Here is a 16,364-nt window from a genome sequence, read left to right as displayed (position 1 = left end):
TGCTCTGCACATAGTAAGCGCTTAATAAATGCCAACATTATTATTATTACTATTATAACTGTTACTAGTTTTACATTTGCCATCAAGGATGAGACCCTATGATACATAGATAACCTGCCCACTTTTTAAGGATATTGGCCTTTTCAAGGTTTGGGGAAAGTCATCATTGCAGCTAGGTTGTAAGGCATGGTAAAGTTCCCATAGTTCTAAGCGCTGGAGGGGTTACAAGGTGATCAGGTTGTCCCACATGGGGCGCACAGTCTTCATCCCTATTTTACAGATGAAGGATCTGAGGCACAGAGAAGTGAAGTGACTTACCCAAGGTCACACAGCTGACAAGTCGCAGAGCTGGGATTAGAACCCATGACGTCTGACTCCCAAGCCCATGCTCTTTCCATGAGCCACGCTGCTTCTCCCTTCACCCCATGGCTCCCTCCAGTCATCACCGTATCTCCCTCCTTGCATTCCTCTCCAAACTCATTGAGCAAGTTGTCTACACCCACTGTCTCCACTTCCTCTTTTCCAATTCTTTCCTTGACCCACCACTAATTTGGCTTCTACCCCCTTCGCTCCACAGAAACTGTCTTCTCAAAGGTCGCACAATCTCTTTCTTGTCAAATCCAACAACCTCTATTCCATCCTAATCCTCAACTTTTCACTTGCCTTCAGTACTGTGGACCACCCCTTTTCTCATGGAAACCTTATTTAGCTTTGGCTTCATGATTTCACTGACAGTGAGTGGCAGACTGATTCCTTGCCCACTATGAGCTTACATTCTAGAGGATGCAAATTAGTCTTGTTAAAGAACTACTTTGCAGCTAAACAAGCTGCTTCAACAACGCTAATGCTGCACTTCATAACCCTGACAAAAAAGTGGTTTTATAAACCTTCATCATGACTTGCAAATCAAGTTAAAGGATAAGAGGGAAAAATAATGATATGCCAAAGCCAAAGAGATTCAAACTATGCCTGTGTATCACTTGAAGCCTTGTGTAGCCATGTGTTCGTTATCAGTAGCATTCTTGAAGTGTAAAGATGATTTCCGCTTCTTCACAAAGCAGGTGAGAATCACGTAAAGTTGGCAGCTACACTTCCACATTCTCCCTAACACACTTTTTACTATTGAAAAAGTTCCAAAAGCAGAATACACTATTCAACATGTGAAGACATTACACTTGTTGTGATTGAGAAAGTCAACCCAGCAGTCAGAACCAGGAAAAATTGCAAAGTAGCTGGACCTTTTGTCATGCCCACTGAGATTAATCATCATAAGGAGGCTGTCTAAGCATTTACGCAAGTTTTTCTAAACATATGGAACACTGAAGAAAATAACAGGATCTCCAAGACCCCACCATCGTCGTCTTCAAAGAAAAAATGTGAAAACTGTTTTGGCAACTAACTGGTTACTGTCATAACCAGAGTCCTTCTGGGGTGGCTACTGCAGAATATCAATAACCGATGACAGCACAACAGAGAAACAGCATGATCTTCGGGAAATAATAAGGGCCTGGGAATCAGAAGGACCTGGGTTTTAATCCTGGCTCCACACTTGTCTGCTGTGTGGCTTTTGGCGAGTCACTTAACTTTTCTGTGCCTCAGTTACATCAACTGTAAAATGGGGATTTAAGACTGTGAGCCCCATGTGGGACAGGGTCTGTGTCCTACCTGATTGGCTTGTATCTACCCCAGCTCTTAGCCCAGTGCCTGGTACATAGTAAGCACTTAACAAATACCGTTAAGAAGTGGATGTTATCTTTGCAGCAAATCAGACACAGGGAGTTGCTGGGAGCAACATTAAAATATCTACACAGAACTCATCAAGATAGATCTGTGTGATAAATACTTTTGAACATCTTCCAAGTCCTTTTTTTGGCGGGGAAAGAAAAAGATGCTGGGAGCTAAATTTTTCCAACCAGCACTTTGCCTTGAAATGTTTATTCATTCATTCAATAGTATTTATTGAGCGCTTACTATGTGCAGAGCACTGTACTAAGCGCTTGGAATGTACAAATCGGCAACAGATAGAGACAGCCCCTGCCCTTTGATGGGCTTACAGTCTAATCGGGGGAGACAGACAAGAACAATGGCAATAAATAGAGTCAAGGGGAAGAACATCTCATTAAAACAATAGCAAATAAATAGAATCTGGGTGATGTACATCTCATTAAACAAAATAAATAGGGTGATGAAGATATATACAGTGACTTCAAACAGGTTTATGATGCCTTGTGAGTGTTGCTGGGCAATTGAGAGAGTTTTGAAGACTCTGTTGGAGAAGACTATTTAACACCACCTCTTACATTTGGAGTTTTAAAAACAGATGTGCCATATTATCCACAATGCCCCTTATGTTATTCAGTGATATTTATTGAGCTATTGCTTTTTGCCGAGCATTGTATTAAGTACTTGGGGAAAGTACAAAATGGTTGGTTAGAAGTGATCCACAACTACAAAGAGCTTTCAGTCTGCATTTAAAACATTGTAGAAACTCATGATAGTGTTGAGAGACCAGCTATTGAGGTACACCTATGTTTTATTTTTTGCTTAGAGGATGTTCTATTTCCTTGCTCAGCCTCTGAATCTTTAAAACATCTGCCACCATCAATATGCCACTATCAATATCAGTGTTAGTATGTTCATTATGAAATCCTTATATGGTTGTTATATAATTCCTCTGCAGTTAATTCCAGGTTGCTTGTAAGGGGCCTTTTTGATACATTGTTGTTAAAAATTACATTCTTGAAGAGCGATACAGAAAGTTGATCTACCATCTCATTTAATAGACTCTGGAATTGTAGTGCCTAAAATACTCTCACTGATGTAGTCCAAGTCAATTGCAGAAGTTTTTTGATTAATTTTCAAAGCTTAGAAATAGTTGTGATTTAGTTCATACTTGATTAATAGCCTAGGGACTGTATTGCTTTGGTTTTCTGTTTTAAACTAAATGGGATTACTAATGTATTAAAATAGTAACTTCATTAAAGTTTTTAAAAATTGATGTTCCTAAAACAAATATGTATACATATGATCTCTACATTTTAAAAAGGTTGTAACTTTGAATCACAGTTATGTATGTAATTATTTGTGAAATTAACGAAAAAAGAATTCTGCTTCTAAAAACTATTGAGGTGGTCATCATTACTTCATCGACCCTGTATCACAATTCACTTTTTGGATCCCCATCCGACTTGACCCATTGAAGCACACTGTGTCAAACAATCTTTTAATGAAATAAACATACACCAGAGGGTCTGGCTTTAAGGTCTAAGAAATGAATAAAGAAGGAATTTTATCTGAAAGCTTACCCCCATTCTGGAGTTTTGCTGTAGAGTTTTTTTAAAAGCTACAATCATTTCCCCAGGTAAGTGGAGCAAAGCCCGGTAACCACTGTTGAGAGAAGATGATTGGGAGGTTAGGAGAGGCTGGGGGCGATGCCGCTAGCTGACCAAAGCTTCTTTTCATCGAAAACTCTTCGTGGGAGCAGTCCAGAAGGAGCGAGGAGAGTGGGGTTATAGGTGAAATTTCTTGCAGCAGCTAGTACAGTAGAGCTGTATCGGACCTAGAGATCTAGTCAAGGCTGTCAAAACCCTACTGGAATTCCCAAATGTCAGGAAATTGCCTGTCCTATTTAGCTGTCTGGATCCCATGAATTTAGGTCAATGAATCTATTTCTGACTTGTGAGCCCCAAGAGGGACTGGATCTGATTGTTTTGTGTGTACTTCAGTGTTTAATGCAGTAGTGGGCACATAAGTGCTTAACAGATACCACAGTTATAATTTTATTTTCATTATTACCATTATGAAAATATGCTTTTTTTGAATCTGTACCACATGAAAACAGTGAAGAAAACATGTCTATTCACTGGAACCTACCCATAGGCCAGGTGTTACAATACTTAAAAGGGGACACTGGAGAGAGAGGGAGGGAGGGAAAGTGTGTGTGTGTATGTGTGTTTTGGAGGGAGGAACATTTGCTATAATACTCAAAACTTGACTGGCATAAATCATGTGTATTCATCATTCATTTTCCCCTTCTAGACTGTAAGCTCGTTACAGGCAGGGAATGTCTGCTAGTTTTGTTGTGCTCTCCCAAGCCCTTAGTACAGTGCTCTGTACATAGTAAGTGTTCAATAAATACGATTGATGTGTTCACAACTTTTTCTTCTGATATTGGATCACATTGTTCCCCCGATAGACATTCTTTAGGAAGAGCATTACCTAATTCTTCACCAGCATTTTCTGTAAAATGTCCAAAAAAACCCAAAACCCACCATGTAGCATGGCAGCACCGACTATAATAGGAAGCCAATTTAATAGGTTAGTATGACTGGCCATATCACTTGTGTGTAGTGTGAGATTTACTTGGAAACTTGCATCCTACTGAAGTAATAAAATATATAGTGGTAGAGTGCAGATAACAAAATGAAATCCTAAAATTGGACTGAGAGAAGCAACAGGGCCTTGTGAGGAAATCATCCATCTTTGAATCAGGTGACCTCATTTATTCCTTCAATCATAAATATTGAGTGCTTACTGTGTTCAGAGCACTGTACTAAGTGCTTGGAAAGTACAATTAGGGAACAGAGACAATTCCTACCCAACAGTCTCAGTCTAGAAGGGGGTAGACAGACAATAAAACAAAACAAGTAGACAGGCATCAATAGCATCAATATAAATAGAATTATAGATATATACACATTAATAAAATAGAATAATGAATATGTGCATAAATACCTAAGTGGTGAAGGGAGGAGGAGAAGAGGAAAAGGGGGGCTCAGTCTGAGAAGGCCTCCTGGAGGTGAGTTTGGTGGATGTGAGGAGAGAGGGCATTTGAGGCCAGAGGTAGGACGTGGGCCAGGAGTCAAAGATGAGACAAGTGAGAACGAGGCATGGTGAAGAGGTTAGTGGCAGAGGAGTGGAGGGTGCGGGTTGGGCTATAGAAGGAGAGAAGGGAGGTGAGGTAGAAGGGGGCAAGGTTACGGAGAGTTTTGAAGCCCATAGTGAGGAGTTTTTGCTTGATACGAAGGCTGATAGGTAACCACTGGAGATTTTTGAGGAGGGGAATGACATACCCAGAGTGTTTCTGTAGAAAGATAATTTGGTCAGCAGGGTGAAGTATAGACTGAAGAGGGGAGAGACAGGAGGTTGAGAGATCAGAAAGGATGCGAATGCAATAATCCAGATGGGTCTAATTCTACTTCTGCTTTGATCTTGGGCAAGTCGCTTCATCTCTTTGGGTGTGAGTGTCCTCATCTCTAAAATTGAGATAAGGTACCTGTGCTCACATTGCCTAGTCAGTTGATCAATCAGTCATATTTACTGAGTCTTTACTGTGTGCAGAGCATTATATTAAGTGTATCTGTTAAGTGCTTATTATGTGCCAGACACTGTACTAAGAATAATATGACAGAGTTGGTAGATATGTTCCTTGCCCACAACGAGCTTACAGTCTAGAGGGGGCAACAGACATTAATATAAATTTATGAATATGTACATAAGTGCTATGGTGCTGAGGGGTGAGTAAAGGGTGCAAGTCCATGTCCAAGTACATTAGATTGCTAATCCCCATGGGATAGGGTCTGTTCTGATTATTTTGTATTTCCCTTAGCCACATAGTAAGAACTGAAAGATCATAATTAGTGTTCTTATTTCTAAAGGCAACTTTAAAACTGTCTCAGTGAATTCAGTTTTCTTGAGTACAGTGATAAATGGTATGCCTAATCGGTTGCCGGTTTGACTGACAGTAAACATACAATGAAATATGGACAAGGAAAATTAAACAAGTTAGGCTCTAATGTAGCGTGAATGCAAAATAATGAATTCTTTGTGTATTTTTTAACTGACAAAGGGCATTACACTGTAATTTGTGATTGAAATATATGACATCTTTATAATGAACAGGGAACGGAGAAGCAGCATGGTGTGGATAGAAACAGGCTTGGGAGTCAGATGGTCATGGGTTCTGATTCTGGCTCTTCCACTTGTCTGTTCAGTGTGCTTGGGCAAGTCACTTCACTGTGCCTCAGTTACCTCATCGGTAAAATGGAGATTGAGACTATATCCAACCCAGTTTGCTTGTCTCCACCCCAGCACTTAATACAGTGCTTGGAACATAGTAAGTGCTTAACAAATACCAAATATAGTTATAGTTAATAATATTCCTGACACCCTTTGCCAACAGCAGGAAAGCAGAAAGGGCACCTGTACTCTTCATGTCTATGCATACATATGTATATCTGAATATAAGAACATCTGGCTAAATATATGTCTATTTAGAGACATATATAACATACCCATCTATCCATCCATGAGCATAGGTAGATAATATAGATATATGGCATTTCGGTTATACTTTAGAAGCATTTAGTAGCATCAGTCAATAGTATTTATTGAGTGCTTTTTTTAATTAAACTCCAACAGTAATATTAGCTATGGTCCCCAGTTTCATAATCTAAATAGAGATAAAAAGGACAAAGACAGGCTTTTGTTCTCACTTTTCCTGCTTTTGCTGGCCTACTTTTGAGTTTTATGTTTGTGAAGTAGGGGCCGGGGGGAAGGTAGAAGGGCATTTTTTGACTTAATTGAGTCCCATCACTTCTGTTGGAATGAATCAGGAATACCTAGTCTTGCTATTTTAAATGATGGTTGATTTATTTGTGAGCAAGCTTCCCACTATAGTTTTCTTTATAACTACCTTGAGAATTAGCAGTCTGAACCATAGATTTATTTCCTGCATACTCTGTGGCTTTTCTTGTTTTTATTCAAGCCCAGTTCTTCCCCTCCTTATTAAGAGAAAATGCCAATCTCCTCTGCCCTCATAAAAACAAACTTTAAACTCAATGATATTTAATACTTAAAACTTTCAAGAAGGGAGAAATATATTGAAATGTCTCCTGGATTCGTACTTGCTGGTTCACTAATCATTCATCATGCAGTGGTCAGCCAGGTATTCTAAAATTCCCTTCTTTCAAGTAAGTGAAGTTTATCATTGTTTCTCTAAGTTCAGGTGAGTGATTAAACCCAAATTTGGGTTGTTCTACCTGGCAGCTTCATGTTGCAATCCAATTCTGGTGTGCAAGTACTATGTAGTTCCAGGACACACATTGTTAATTGGTATTTAGAGATGAAATAGATTTATTTGTAAGTTTTCTAGAATAGGTCATTTTAGTTTTTTAGTGTCTCTATTCTTAGATCATGGCTTTCCTGCCCCCCATCTCCCTCATCAAGGGACAGGTACTCTGTTGAATTCCCACTATGTATTTTTATCAATCATTTGTGTTTATTGAACGTTTACTGTGTGCAGAGCACTGTGTTCATGGTGAAGGACAATATAACAGAGTTGGTAGGCCCATTTCCTACCCATAACAAGCTTTTCCAGTATTAAGTTCAGTGCTGTACATAGTAAGCACTTAAATATTACTGCTACTTCTCATTGAGCCAGAAACAATCAATGGAATAATTCAATAGTATTTATTGAGCACTTATTGTGTGCAGAGTACTGTGTACAATGTAACAATAAACAGGTACATTCCCTGCCCACAACATGCTTACAGTTTAGAGGGGGAGAAAGACATTAATATAAATAAATAAATTACAGTTGGGTACATAAGTGCTGTGGGGATGGGAGGGGTGGTGAATAAAGGGAGCAAGTCAGGTTGACTCAGAAGGGAGTGGGAGAAGAGGAAAGGAGGGCTTTGAAGGGGAGGGGGGAGTACTTGTGTGTTGGATTTGAGGAGGAAGGACGTTCTAGGCCAGAGGCAGGACTTGGGCAAGGGATAGGCGGTGAGATAGACGAGATCGAGGTACCTTCAGCACTGTACTAAGCGCTTGAGAAGGTTAGCTTTAGAAGAGCAAAGTGTGAGGGCTGGATTGTAATAGGAGAGTAGCTAGGTGACGGGGCAAGGTGATTGAGTGCTTTGAAGTCACTCGTGTGGAGTTTTTGATTGATGCAGAGGTGGATGGGCAATTTTCTTACAACCATGCCTAGATATCTGGAAGGGGCATGGTGGATAAAAATTACAAAAATGGTTTTGAAACAAATAATTTCCAAAATTACAAATGAGAAAAAGGTTTTAAATGGCCTAACTCACTTCTCCGTTCTCTTTTGCAGGGGCTAGCGTCAGAACATTCACTCCATTTTATTTTTTGGTGGAACCAGAGGATACATTATCAATCCGAGGGTCTTCTGTTATACTGAACTGTTCAGCATATGCAGAACCTTCTCCAAAAATTGAATGGAAAAAAGATGGAACTTCTTTAAACCTAGCCTCAGATGACCGGCGCCAGCTTCTTCCCGATGGATCTTTATTAATAAACAGCGTGGTGCATTCTAAACATAATAAACCCGATGAAGGATATTATCAATGTGTGGCTACAGTGGAGGGTCTTGGAACCATCGTAAGCAGAACAGCAAAGCTCACAGTAGCAGGTAAGTTTTTCTGAATTAGTCATTGGGCAAATTTTGCACATAGCATTGTTTTTTGCTTTGCTTCTATTAAAAAGAGAAATCTTATTTGATCCCACCTTATTGTGCTTGAGTTCTCTTGAAGTTAATTCAGCCAGTTGCCCCTATGAATTGGCTCGAAGCTGGCTCTTTCATTTTAATATAGTAGTCCAATTATTTACATTACTGACATTTTGATTATTTTAATTAGCCAGTAGTTTTAATTTGGAAGTTGAGTAAGTTAGTATATTGTCACTGACTGATAAGGGCTGGAATGTTGGATGTGGTACTTCAAAATGCTTTTCACATGTTTTTTAGTTTCTCTCTTTTTTTAAAAAAAATTTGGAATTTGTTTCGCACTTCCTGCATGCCAGGCACTGTACTAAGCACTGGGATAGATGCAAGCTGATCAGGTTGGACACAGTCCATGCCCCTCATGGGGTTCACAGTCTTAATCCCCATTTTACAGATGAGGTAACTGAGTCACAAAGAAGTTAAAGTGTCTTACCTAGATTCCCAAAGCATTCAAGTGGTAGAGCTGGGATTAGAACCTCGCTTCTTGTCCATGTCCATCCGTCTCCAGGTCCATGCTCTATCCACTAAACGCTACCTCATTACTGACTCAGGAAACTGAATTTTGATTTACAGTGAAAATGGGTATAGAAATGAATTGTTTGAAGAGTTGAACATAGATGTGGGCAGACTCTAAAGGTAATTGGGAATAAAAATAGTTGCAATACTGCAGGCCAGCATCCTTAAAGAGAGATATTCAAGGCATCTTGTTTGAAAAATAAAAGAAGTGACCAAAATATCTGCAAATTTGCCTAGAAATATAGTTACAATGGAGGCTTTATGCAGTTTCAGACTCTGTGTGCTTTCTAAAAATGGTACATGAAGAAGACAATTGTTTTGCAGCAACGTAAGAAGAAAAATGGACCATGCAGTGATTTTTGTTTCAGCTCTTTAATGATCTGTTAGCCAGCCTTCTGAAATATTTTTCTTTGGTTAATAAATGCCCGTGAGCAATGAATGCACAGTGAATAAAGGTTACACCATATCCCAGAGCTGCTATTTGTTGTCATTTTTATAGCCAAATATTGTCTCCATTAAATCACAGTGCAGAATGTGCATGATCACTAATGTTAAAACGAGAAGTTCATTTTTCTCTATGATGTAGTAGGTGCCTGAAATCTACAGGAGAAATAGTTTGAAATATACTTGGTGCTCTTCTTGGAGGTGATACTAGTAGAAGTTATTTATTCTATTCTGATTGATTGGCTGAAATGCAATAGCAGTTTTGTGCAGCATTTAGAAGTTGTAAATCCTGAATTCCAAGTCTTGGGGAAAAGGAGGATCATGACAGCTTGGAAAGTTCAGTCATTTCCCCTTGAGATTTTGGTAAACTCTGCTTTTTATTTTGTTCTTATAAACTTGGATCCATCAAATTGTATTCTTTTAGTCACATGCAATAACTAGATAACTGTTTATATAGGCAAAACTGTCAACCATGCACCTAAATATTTTAGTGTGAATTTTTCCCTGCTTAGAATGATCTAACTGCCCAAACCCACAATAATCTGTTGTCAGTTTCACTTTAATTAAATTTGGCTTTTTCTGGATGTGTGACAGAAGTGAGAGTGTGTAAGAACAGATTTTCACATGAGAGGGATATTTTTACTTAAATGAATTCCTGTATTGATGCTGATTACATTTTATGTTCCCAAATTTAACATTTCAGAGGAATATAACACTTCTGAGCAGAGTTAATTAATCCATCTCAAAGTTTAAAGTTGCTTTCTATGGGTAAGTTGGACCTCTTAAGCTCTCAGTTATCCAATTCGGATGAACCAGATAATGAAAAAATGTAGATAACAGGGAAATAACTTTTTGGGTGATGTTCAGCTACTCAGTAGTCAGAAGCCTCTCTTCTCTCCCTTCCCCTCTCCCTGGATCTCCCTTCCATTAAGGAGACAAAGAGGGCGTACCTTTGGTAGATCAGAGGGAAGCAACAGAGCCTAGTGGAAAGAACATGGGCCTTGGAGTCAGAGTACTGGGTTCTAATCCCACCTTCACCACTTGTGTGTTGTGTGGCCTTGGGCAAGTCACTTAACTTCTCTGTGCCTCAGTTTCGCCATCTGTAAAATGGGCATTAAGACTGTAAGCCCAATGTGAGACATGGACTGTGGCCAACCTTGTATGTACTCCAGTGCTTAGTACAGTGCCTGGAACCTTGTGAGCACTTAACAAGTACCATTAAACACAAAACAAAACAAAAAAAACCTCAGAGGAGTCCATTTCAGATTGCTGTTGGGGATTGCAATACCAAATTGTTTTTTGTTTGTAGTTTTCTCAGTGAAAGTTGGAGATTTTTTATCCAAGAAACACCACTCACTTATTCTGTGGGAGTCCTTCCTATTGATTGGCCGTGGGTCTGGGCCCCCATGAGGCATTGCATAGTGGGTAGACATGCTGGGTGCTAGACTGTAGGAGAGGTCACTTCTACCTGGGTACTGAACACGGTTGATTTCCCAGTGTGGGAAACCTCTGCTCACTGCTGTGAACTTTGTGGCGTGGGATCCTCCTCCCTGGCCCCGGCTTGCCTGCCAAACAGTAGGAGCAAATCAATGAAACTCTGCTTGGAGGCAAATGGGAGCTGTTTGGTTTAATTACCTGTTCCTGCTGCAGCTGTTGCTCTTCGCTTTTGGCTATGTGTGGAGGTGGAGTGGGGAATGGCTGTTGGAGGTTGAATGAGTCTGAAGTGGGAAGTGTGTGGCTGGGCCTGGGGGAGTGGGGGTAGGTAAGGTGAAATTTTGGTCACAAGGGTACTATTTCTAAAAAAAAAGTTCTAAGTCCTTGCCCCAGTGGGTATTGTAATATGATGGTAAGTCTATGTATGGTACTATGTATGGTACTGAGGTGAGGCCTGTCACCTCAGTTTCGTTGTTCTGGATTGTTCCATTTTTGCCTCTAAATGGAAAAAAAAACCCAAACCCAAATTGCTCTAGAAAAAAATCCCTGAAAGCACTCTTAGTTGTCTGCCTTGTGTAAAAAGACTCGTCTTTGGTGATCTATTCCCTTTCTTCACCATTCACATTGGGTGGTCAATTTGAGATTGTTTTCATTCTTAATTTTATTTTTAAGTGTTTAGAGTATTACAGAAAGTGATGTTCTTTTTAGAGCAATCATAGAAAACCTAATGTTTCGCTTTGTTGAACAGTGTGTTGAGTTTGAGAGGACCAGAAAACTTGTTGATTAGAGTGCAGTGGCTCTGCCACTTGACTGCTGTGTGACCTTGGGCAAGTCACTTCACTTCTGCGCCTGTTACCTCATATGTAAAATGGAGATCGAGACTGTGAGCCCCATGTGGGACAGGGACTGTGTATAGAGAAGCAGCGTGGCTTAGTGGAAAGAGCACGGGCTTTGGAGTCAGAGGTCATGGGTTCGAATCCCGGCTCAGTCACTTGTCAGCTGTGTGACTTTGGGCAAGTCACTTAACTTCTTGGTGCCTCAGTTACCTCATCTGTAAAATGGGGATGCAGACTGTGAGCCCCACGTGGGACAACCTGATTCCCCTGTGTCTACCCCAGCGCTTAGAACAGTGCTCGGCACATAGTAAGCGCTTAACAAATACCAACATTATTATTATTATTATTACTGTGTAGACATCTTGATTTGGTTGTATCCAACTTCAGCGCTTACTATGGTGCCTGTATAGAGTAAGCACTTAACAAATACCATAATAAAAATAAATTAAAAAAAAGAAGGATGAAGAGCTCAGGCAGTAAGAGCAGGAAAATAAATGTTCTTAGGAAAATGAATTGCAAGGTTCTTACTAAGTTAAATCTCCCCAGGTATTGTTTTTGTAACCTTGATCATGTTTGTTGTTTTTTTCTTCTCTCTTTAAAACAGGCCACAAGCATTTTAAATTGCAGCAAGCTTTATAAAATTTTGTCACGTGGAGATGGGAGATTGAGAAAGCAGTCACTTTAAAAGCCCTCAAAGAAATACAGAGTAGGCCTTGGATCAGGCAGTCTGACACTGGCTCTAAATTTTAGTGCTTTAATGAAATTTGATATGGGCTGATACAACATTACCAGATGGTTGAAGTAGTGTGGATCTAGGAAATCATCTATCTACATTTGAAGAGCGTATGTCAAATTGGTTTCTTTGAAATTATGGCTAGTTTCCCCTAGCCAGACATCCCACTGTTATTCCAGTTTGATTATCTTGTACATATCTCTGCACTTAGCACAGGGCTTGGCACTTAAAAGGCACTTAACATATACCACAGCTATCATTACTCTATTACAATGTTCCTCAAACTTGTGGCTGTGTCATGAATACCAGAATCATGGGCTACATTTTTCCACTGATGTGCTTGTTACAACTTGGGATTCTTTACAGAATTTCTGAAACGAAAAAACCCCATGAAATGTCTTTATGTGCAGTATTCCGTACGTCAGACATCAGTAAATGATTTTCCTTTATCCAAGTTTTTGAAAGTATAACATTACAATTTTAACTACATGAGTTGTAATTTTCACTGTTTGCTGGAGGTTCTGCAGAGTAGAACTTGCTCTGCTGGCTGTGGTAATGGTTTTTGTTATGGAGGATAGGCATTGAGGTTGAGGGGTTCTGTGGCCGATGATGGGGTTCTTGAACTGTATGTGTGGCGAAGAGAAGCAGGAGAATGGGTGGAGCAGGCAGCTATTGGCAGTAAGACAAAGGCAAGTATCAGGAGCCATACAGTAGTACATAGAACCCAGGTATCAGCACAAAGGAGAAGGGCCTATAGGGCTCCCATCGCCACCAGGAAGGCTATTGGGATTGGCAGTATTGAAGGGAGAGGGAACAAGTTCCCAGGTAATCATCTCAAGAAGGTCAGATTAGTGGACAGCAGGGGCCCTTTTGCAAGAACTGTGCAGACCCCTAAGCAGGGGGCACCCCAAAATATGCAGACACACCTCAGAAACCCCTGGATCATCCATATGGACGTCAGAGGTGAGGAGGCCCACCTTTAGGTCGAAATGAGAGAGGGACAAGGAGTGTTGGAAAATATAAAAGGGATCCACGGGGCAATAGTCTTAACTCTGCGGGGCGGATTCCACTGGTCCCTAATCCAGTAAATTACGTTTTTTTTTATAGTATTTGTCAAGCGCTTTCTATGTGCCAGGCACTGTACTACATTTTGGGGTAGATACACGTTAATCAGGTTGAACACAGTCCATGTCCCACATGGGACTCACAGTCTTAATCCCATTTTACTGATGAGGTAACTCATGCATAAAGAAGTGAAATGACTGACCCAAGGTCACCCAGCATTCAAGTGGTAGAGCCGGGATTAAAACCCAGGTCCGTCTGACTCCCAGGCCCAAGCTCTATTCACTGGGTCATGCTGCTTCTTGTGAACCTATTGACGTGACATTTCATTCTTGGATCAATAATTATACAAGGGTAACAGGTGGGTTCTCTCCCTTTTTTCAGTTTGTTCTCTTATAGAAACTCCCGACGTTGCTGATAGGAGGCGGTTGTCAGCAACAATTTTCAACTTCAGAGAAAAGTTTTTTGGGTTGAACAGTGGTTTTTTTCTTCATGAACCATTTTGGTCTCTGCAAACCTTTGAACTCTAGGATTGTCATCATCAGTAATTTTAAAAGTTCATCCACTCTCTTGAAAATTGAGGCAAGAGTTTTTAATTTCCAAGTTATATCTGGTGGTGGAACCAAGATTCTAACCTTAGTTGCAGCCATAGAACAGCATCCTTAGCCACTGGGATGCAGAGGGTTCTCTGCTTCATGCGAAAGCAGCATGCAATTAGGTCGAGTAGAAAGGGCCAAAGTTTTCGGTGGATTTAGTCAGTCTTTTCTGCCTCCTTTGGGATGAAGCAAAAAAGCGGACTTCCAGTTTGTGCTCAGGGAGAGGCAGGGGTGGTTGAGTGGGGTCACCTGTGCTGATTCGGATGACATGGACCAGATTGCTTTCTGAAAGGGGCAGGAGTGCAGCCGAATGAGGTTTTCTCAGTTTCACCTGAATGACCACAGAATAGGGGCAGGAGTGATGGGGATCCTAATTCTACCGCAGATCTTGGCCCCTTCTAGGTGATCCACCTGTGCTACCTCCCTCCCAAGACCTCTCAGCCAAAATGGAGAAGCCGGACTTAAATTCTATGTGCTCAGGAAGTGTGCTGATGGAAGGAGAGGCAGTGATTGGGCATATTGTCAGCTGCGGCTTCCAGATCTTGGGCTACATCAGCAATTCGTGCACAACCTATTTCCAAACTTCAGGATGTATCTTTCAGAACTGGGGCTATGCCCAGACAAAGACTCTCTTTACCTTATTCCAAGTGAAAATTTCTTGGTTTCAAAATCAGTTTTAGAATGCGTAACAATGAGTATTTACACTCTGATAATGTTATTATAAAGTATAATAAACTAGTAGCTGCTTATTTAAGACTGTAACAGACCCATATGAAAAAATACACAATTTAGTCTGTTTTCTTATAGCATTGATGAATATAAATTTATTACATTTGCTAATCTGTCCTAATCTTGGATTAGATGTATCAGCAAAGCAATGTTGAATATTTTAAAAAGAAGTGGTTTTAATCATAATCTATTCTTGATTACCACAGTGCACTTTTACAGAGAAGATAAAGAGTGTTGAGAGAATCTATTGTTAGAAGAAACTTAATAAGCTGCCAACAACACTGAGTGATTAAATCCTTCCTTATATAGGGGTCATTTTCAAGTTAGGTGGCGATGTAATGTTTATTACTGCTGTCTAGTTTTAAAATTTCAGCTCCTAGTCCGGTACCGTTTAGGTTCTCAGCCAATACTGGTCAATTTTTAGTGATAGAGCAATATATCTATTGCCACCAATGATCTTTCTTGCCTCTGCTCCATCCTAATCCTCTTGGACACCTCAGCTGCCTTTGACACCCTTCTCTTGGAAGCATTATCTAACCTTGGCTTCACTGACACTGTCAGTCCTCTTGTGTTCCTCCTATTCATTCAATCATATTTATTGAGTGTCCACTGTTTGCAAAGCACTGCCCTGAGCGTTTGGTCTCGCACAAACCTCGCTCTCGCACAATATAACAACGAACAGACACATTCCTGCCTACAACGAACTCACAGTCCTCCTCTCTCTCTGGCCAACCATTCGCAGTCCCTTTTGCAGGCTCCTTCTCTGCCTCCCTCCCCATTAAGTGGGAGTTCCTCAAGGGTCCATCTACACCCACTCCCTAGCAGAACTCATTCCTTCCCATGGCTTCAACAACCATCTATGCGTATGATTCCCAAATCTACATCTCTAGCCCGTCTCTCTCCTTCTCTGCAGTCTCGTATTTCCTCCTGCTTTCAGGAGATCACTCCCTGGTTGTCCTGCCACCTCAAACTTAACATGTCCAAATCAGAACTCCTCATACTCCCACCCAAACCTTGTCTTTGTCCTTACTCTCTCATCACTGTACACAGCACCACCACAGGCTTTAAGGCACTCAATCAGTTTGTCCCCTCCTACCTGCTGCTCACTACTTTCATATCCCATCCCACACTTTGCTCCTCTAATGCCAACCTACTGACTCTACTTGAATCTCCTCTATCCCACTGCCGACCCCTTGCCCAAATCCTGCCTCTGGCCTGGAAGGCCCTCCCTCTTCATATCTGACAGGCGATCACCTTCCCATCTTCAAAACCGTATTAAAAGCACACCTCCAAGAGGCCTCCTCCAACTAAGCTCTCATTTCCTTTTCTTCCATTCTCTTCTGCATTGTCCTTGAACTAGGATTTGCTCCCCTTATTCATCCCTTAGTCAGCCCCACAGCATTTCTATAGGTATGTAGTTTATATTAAACCTCTGTGTCCTCTTCTAGACTGTGAGCTCTACATTGTGGGCAGGGAACATGTGTACCAACTCTTGT

The 16,364-nt window shown here is 40.7% G+C and overlaps 1 protein-coding gene across 5 annotated transcripts in view; it reads left to right on the top strand.

The window, feature by feature from the left end:
- NEO1 (neogenin 1) overlaps positions 1 to 16,364 on the top strand; it is a 270,466-nt gene that overhangs the window by 90,842 nt on the left and 163,260 nt on the right. For all 5 annotated transcript variants that reach the window (XM_029065166.2, XM_029065167.2, XM_029065164.2 and 2 more), the window contains exon 2: positions 8,111 to 8,428. In XM_029065166.2, the coding sequence (XP_028920999.1) occupies positions 8,111 to 8,428 (318 nt within the window). The remainder of the gene's footprint in view (positions 1 to 8,110; positions 8,429 to 16,364) is intronic.

Source organism: Ornithorhynchus anatinus, chromosome 5, assembly GCF_004115215.2.
Source record: "Ornithorhynchus anatinus isolate Pmale09 chromosome 5, mOrnAna1.pri.v4, whole genome shotgun sequence".
Lineage (NCBI taxonomy): Eukaryota > Metazoa > Chordata > Mammalia > Monotremata > Ornithorhynchidae > Ornithorhynchus > Ornithorhynchus anatinus.
This window is presented reverse-complemented; position numbering and strand designations above follow the sequence as displayed.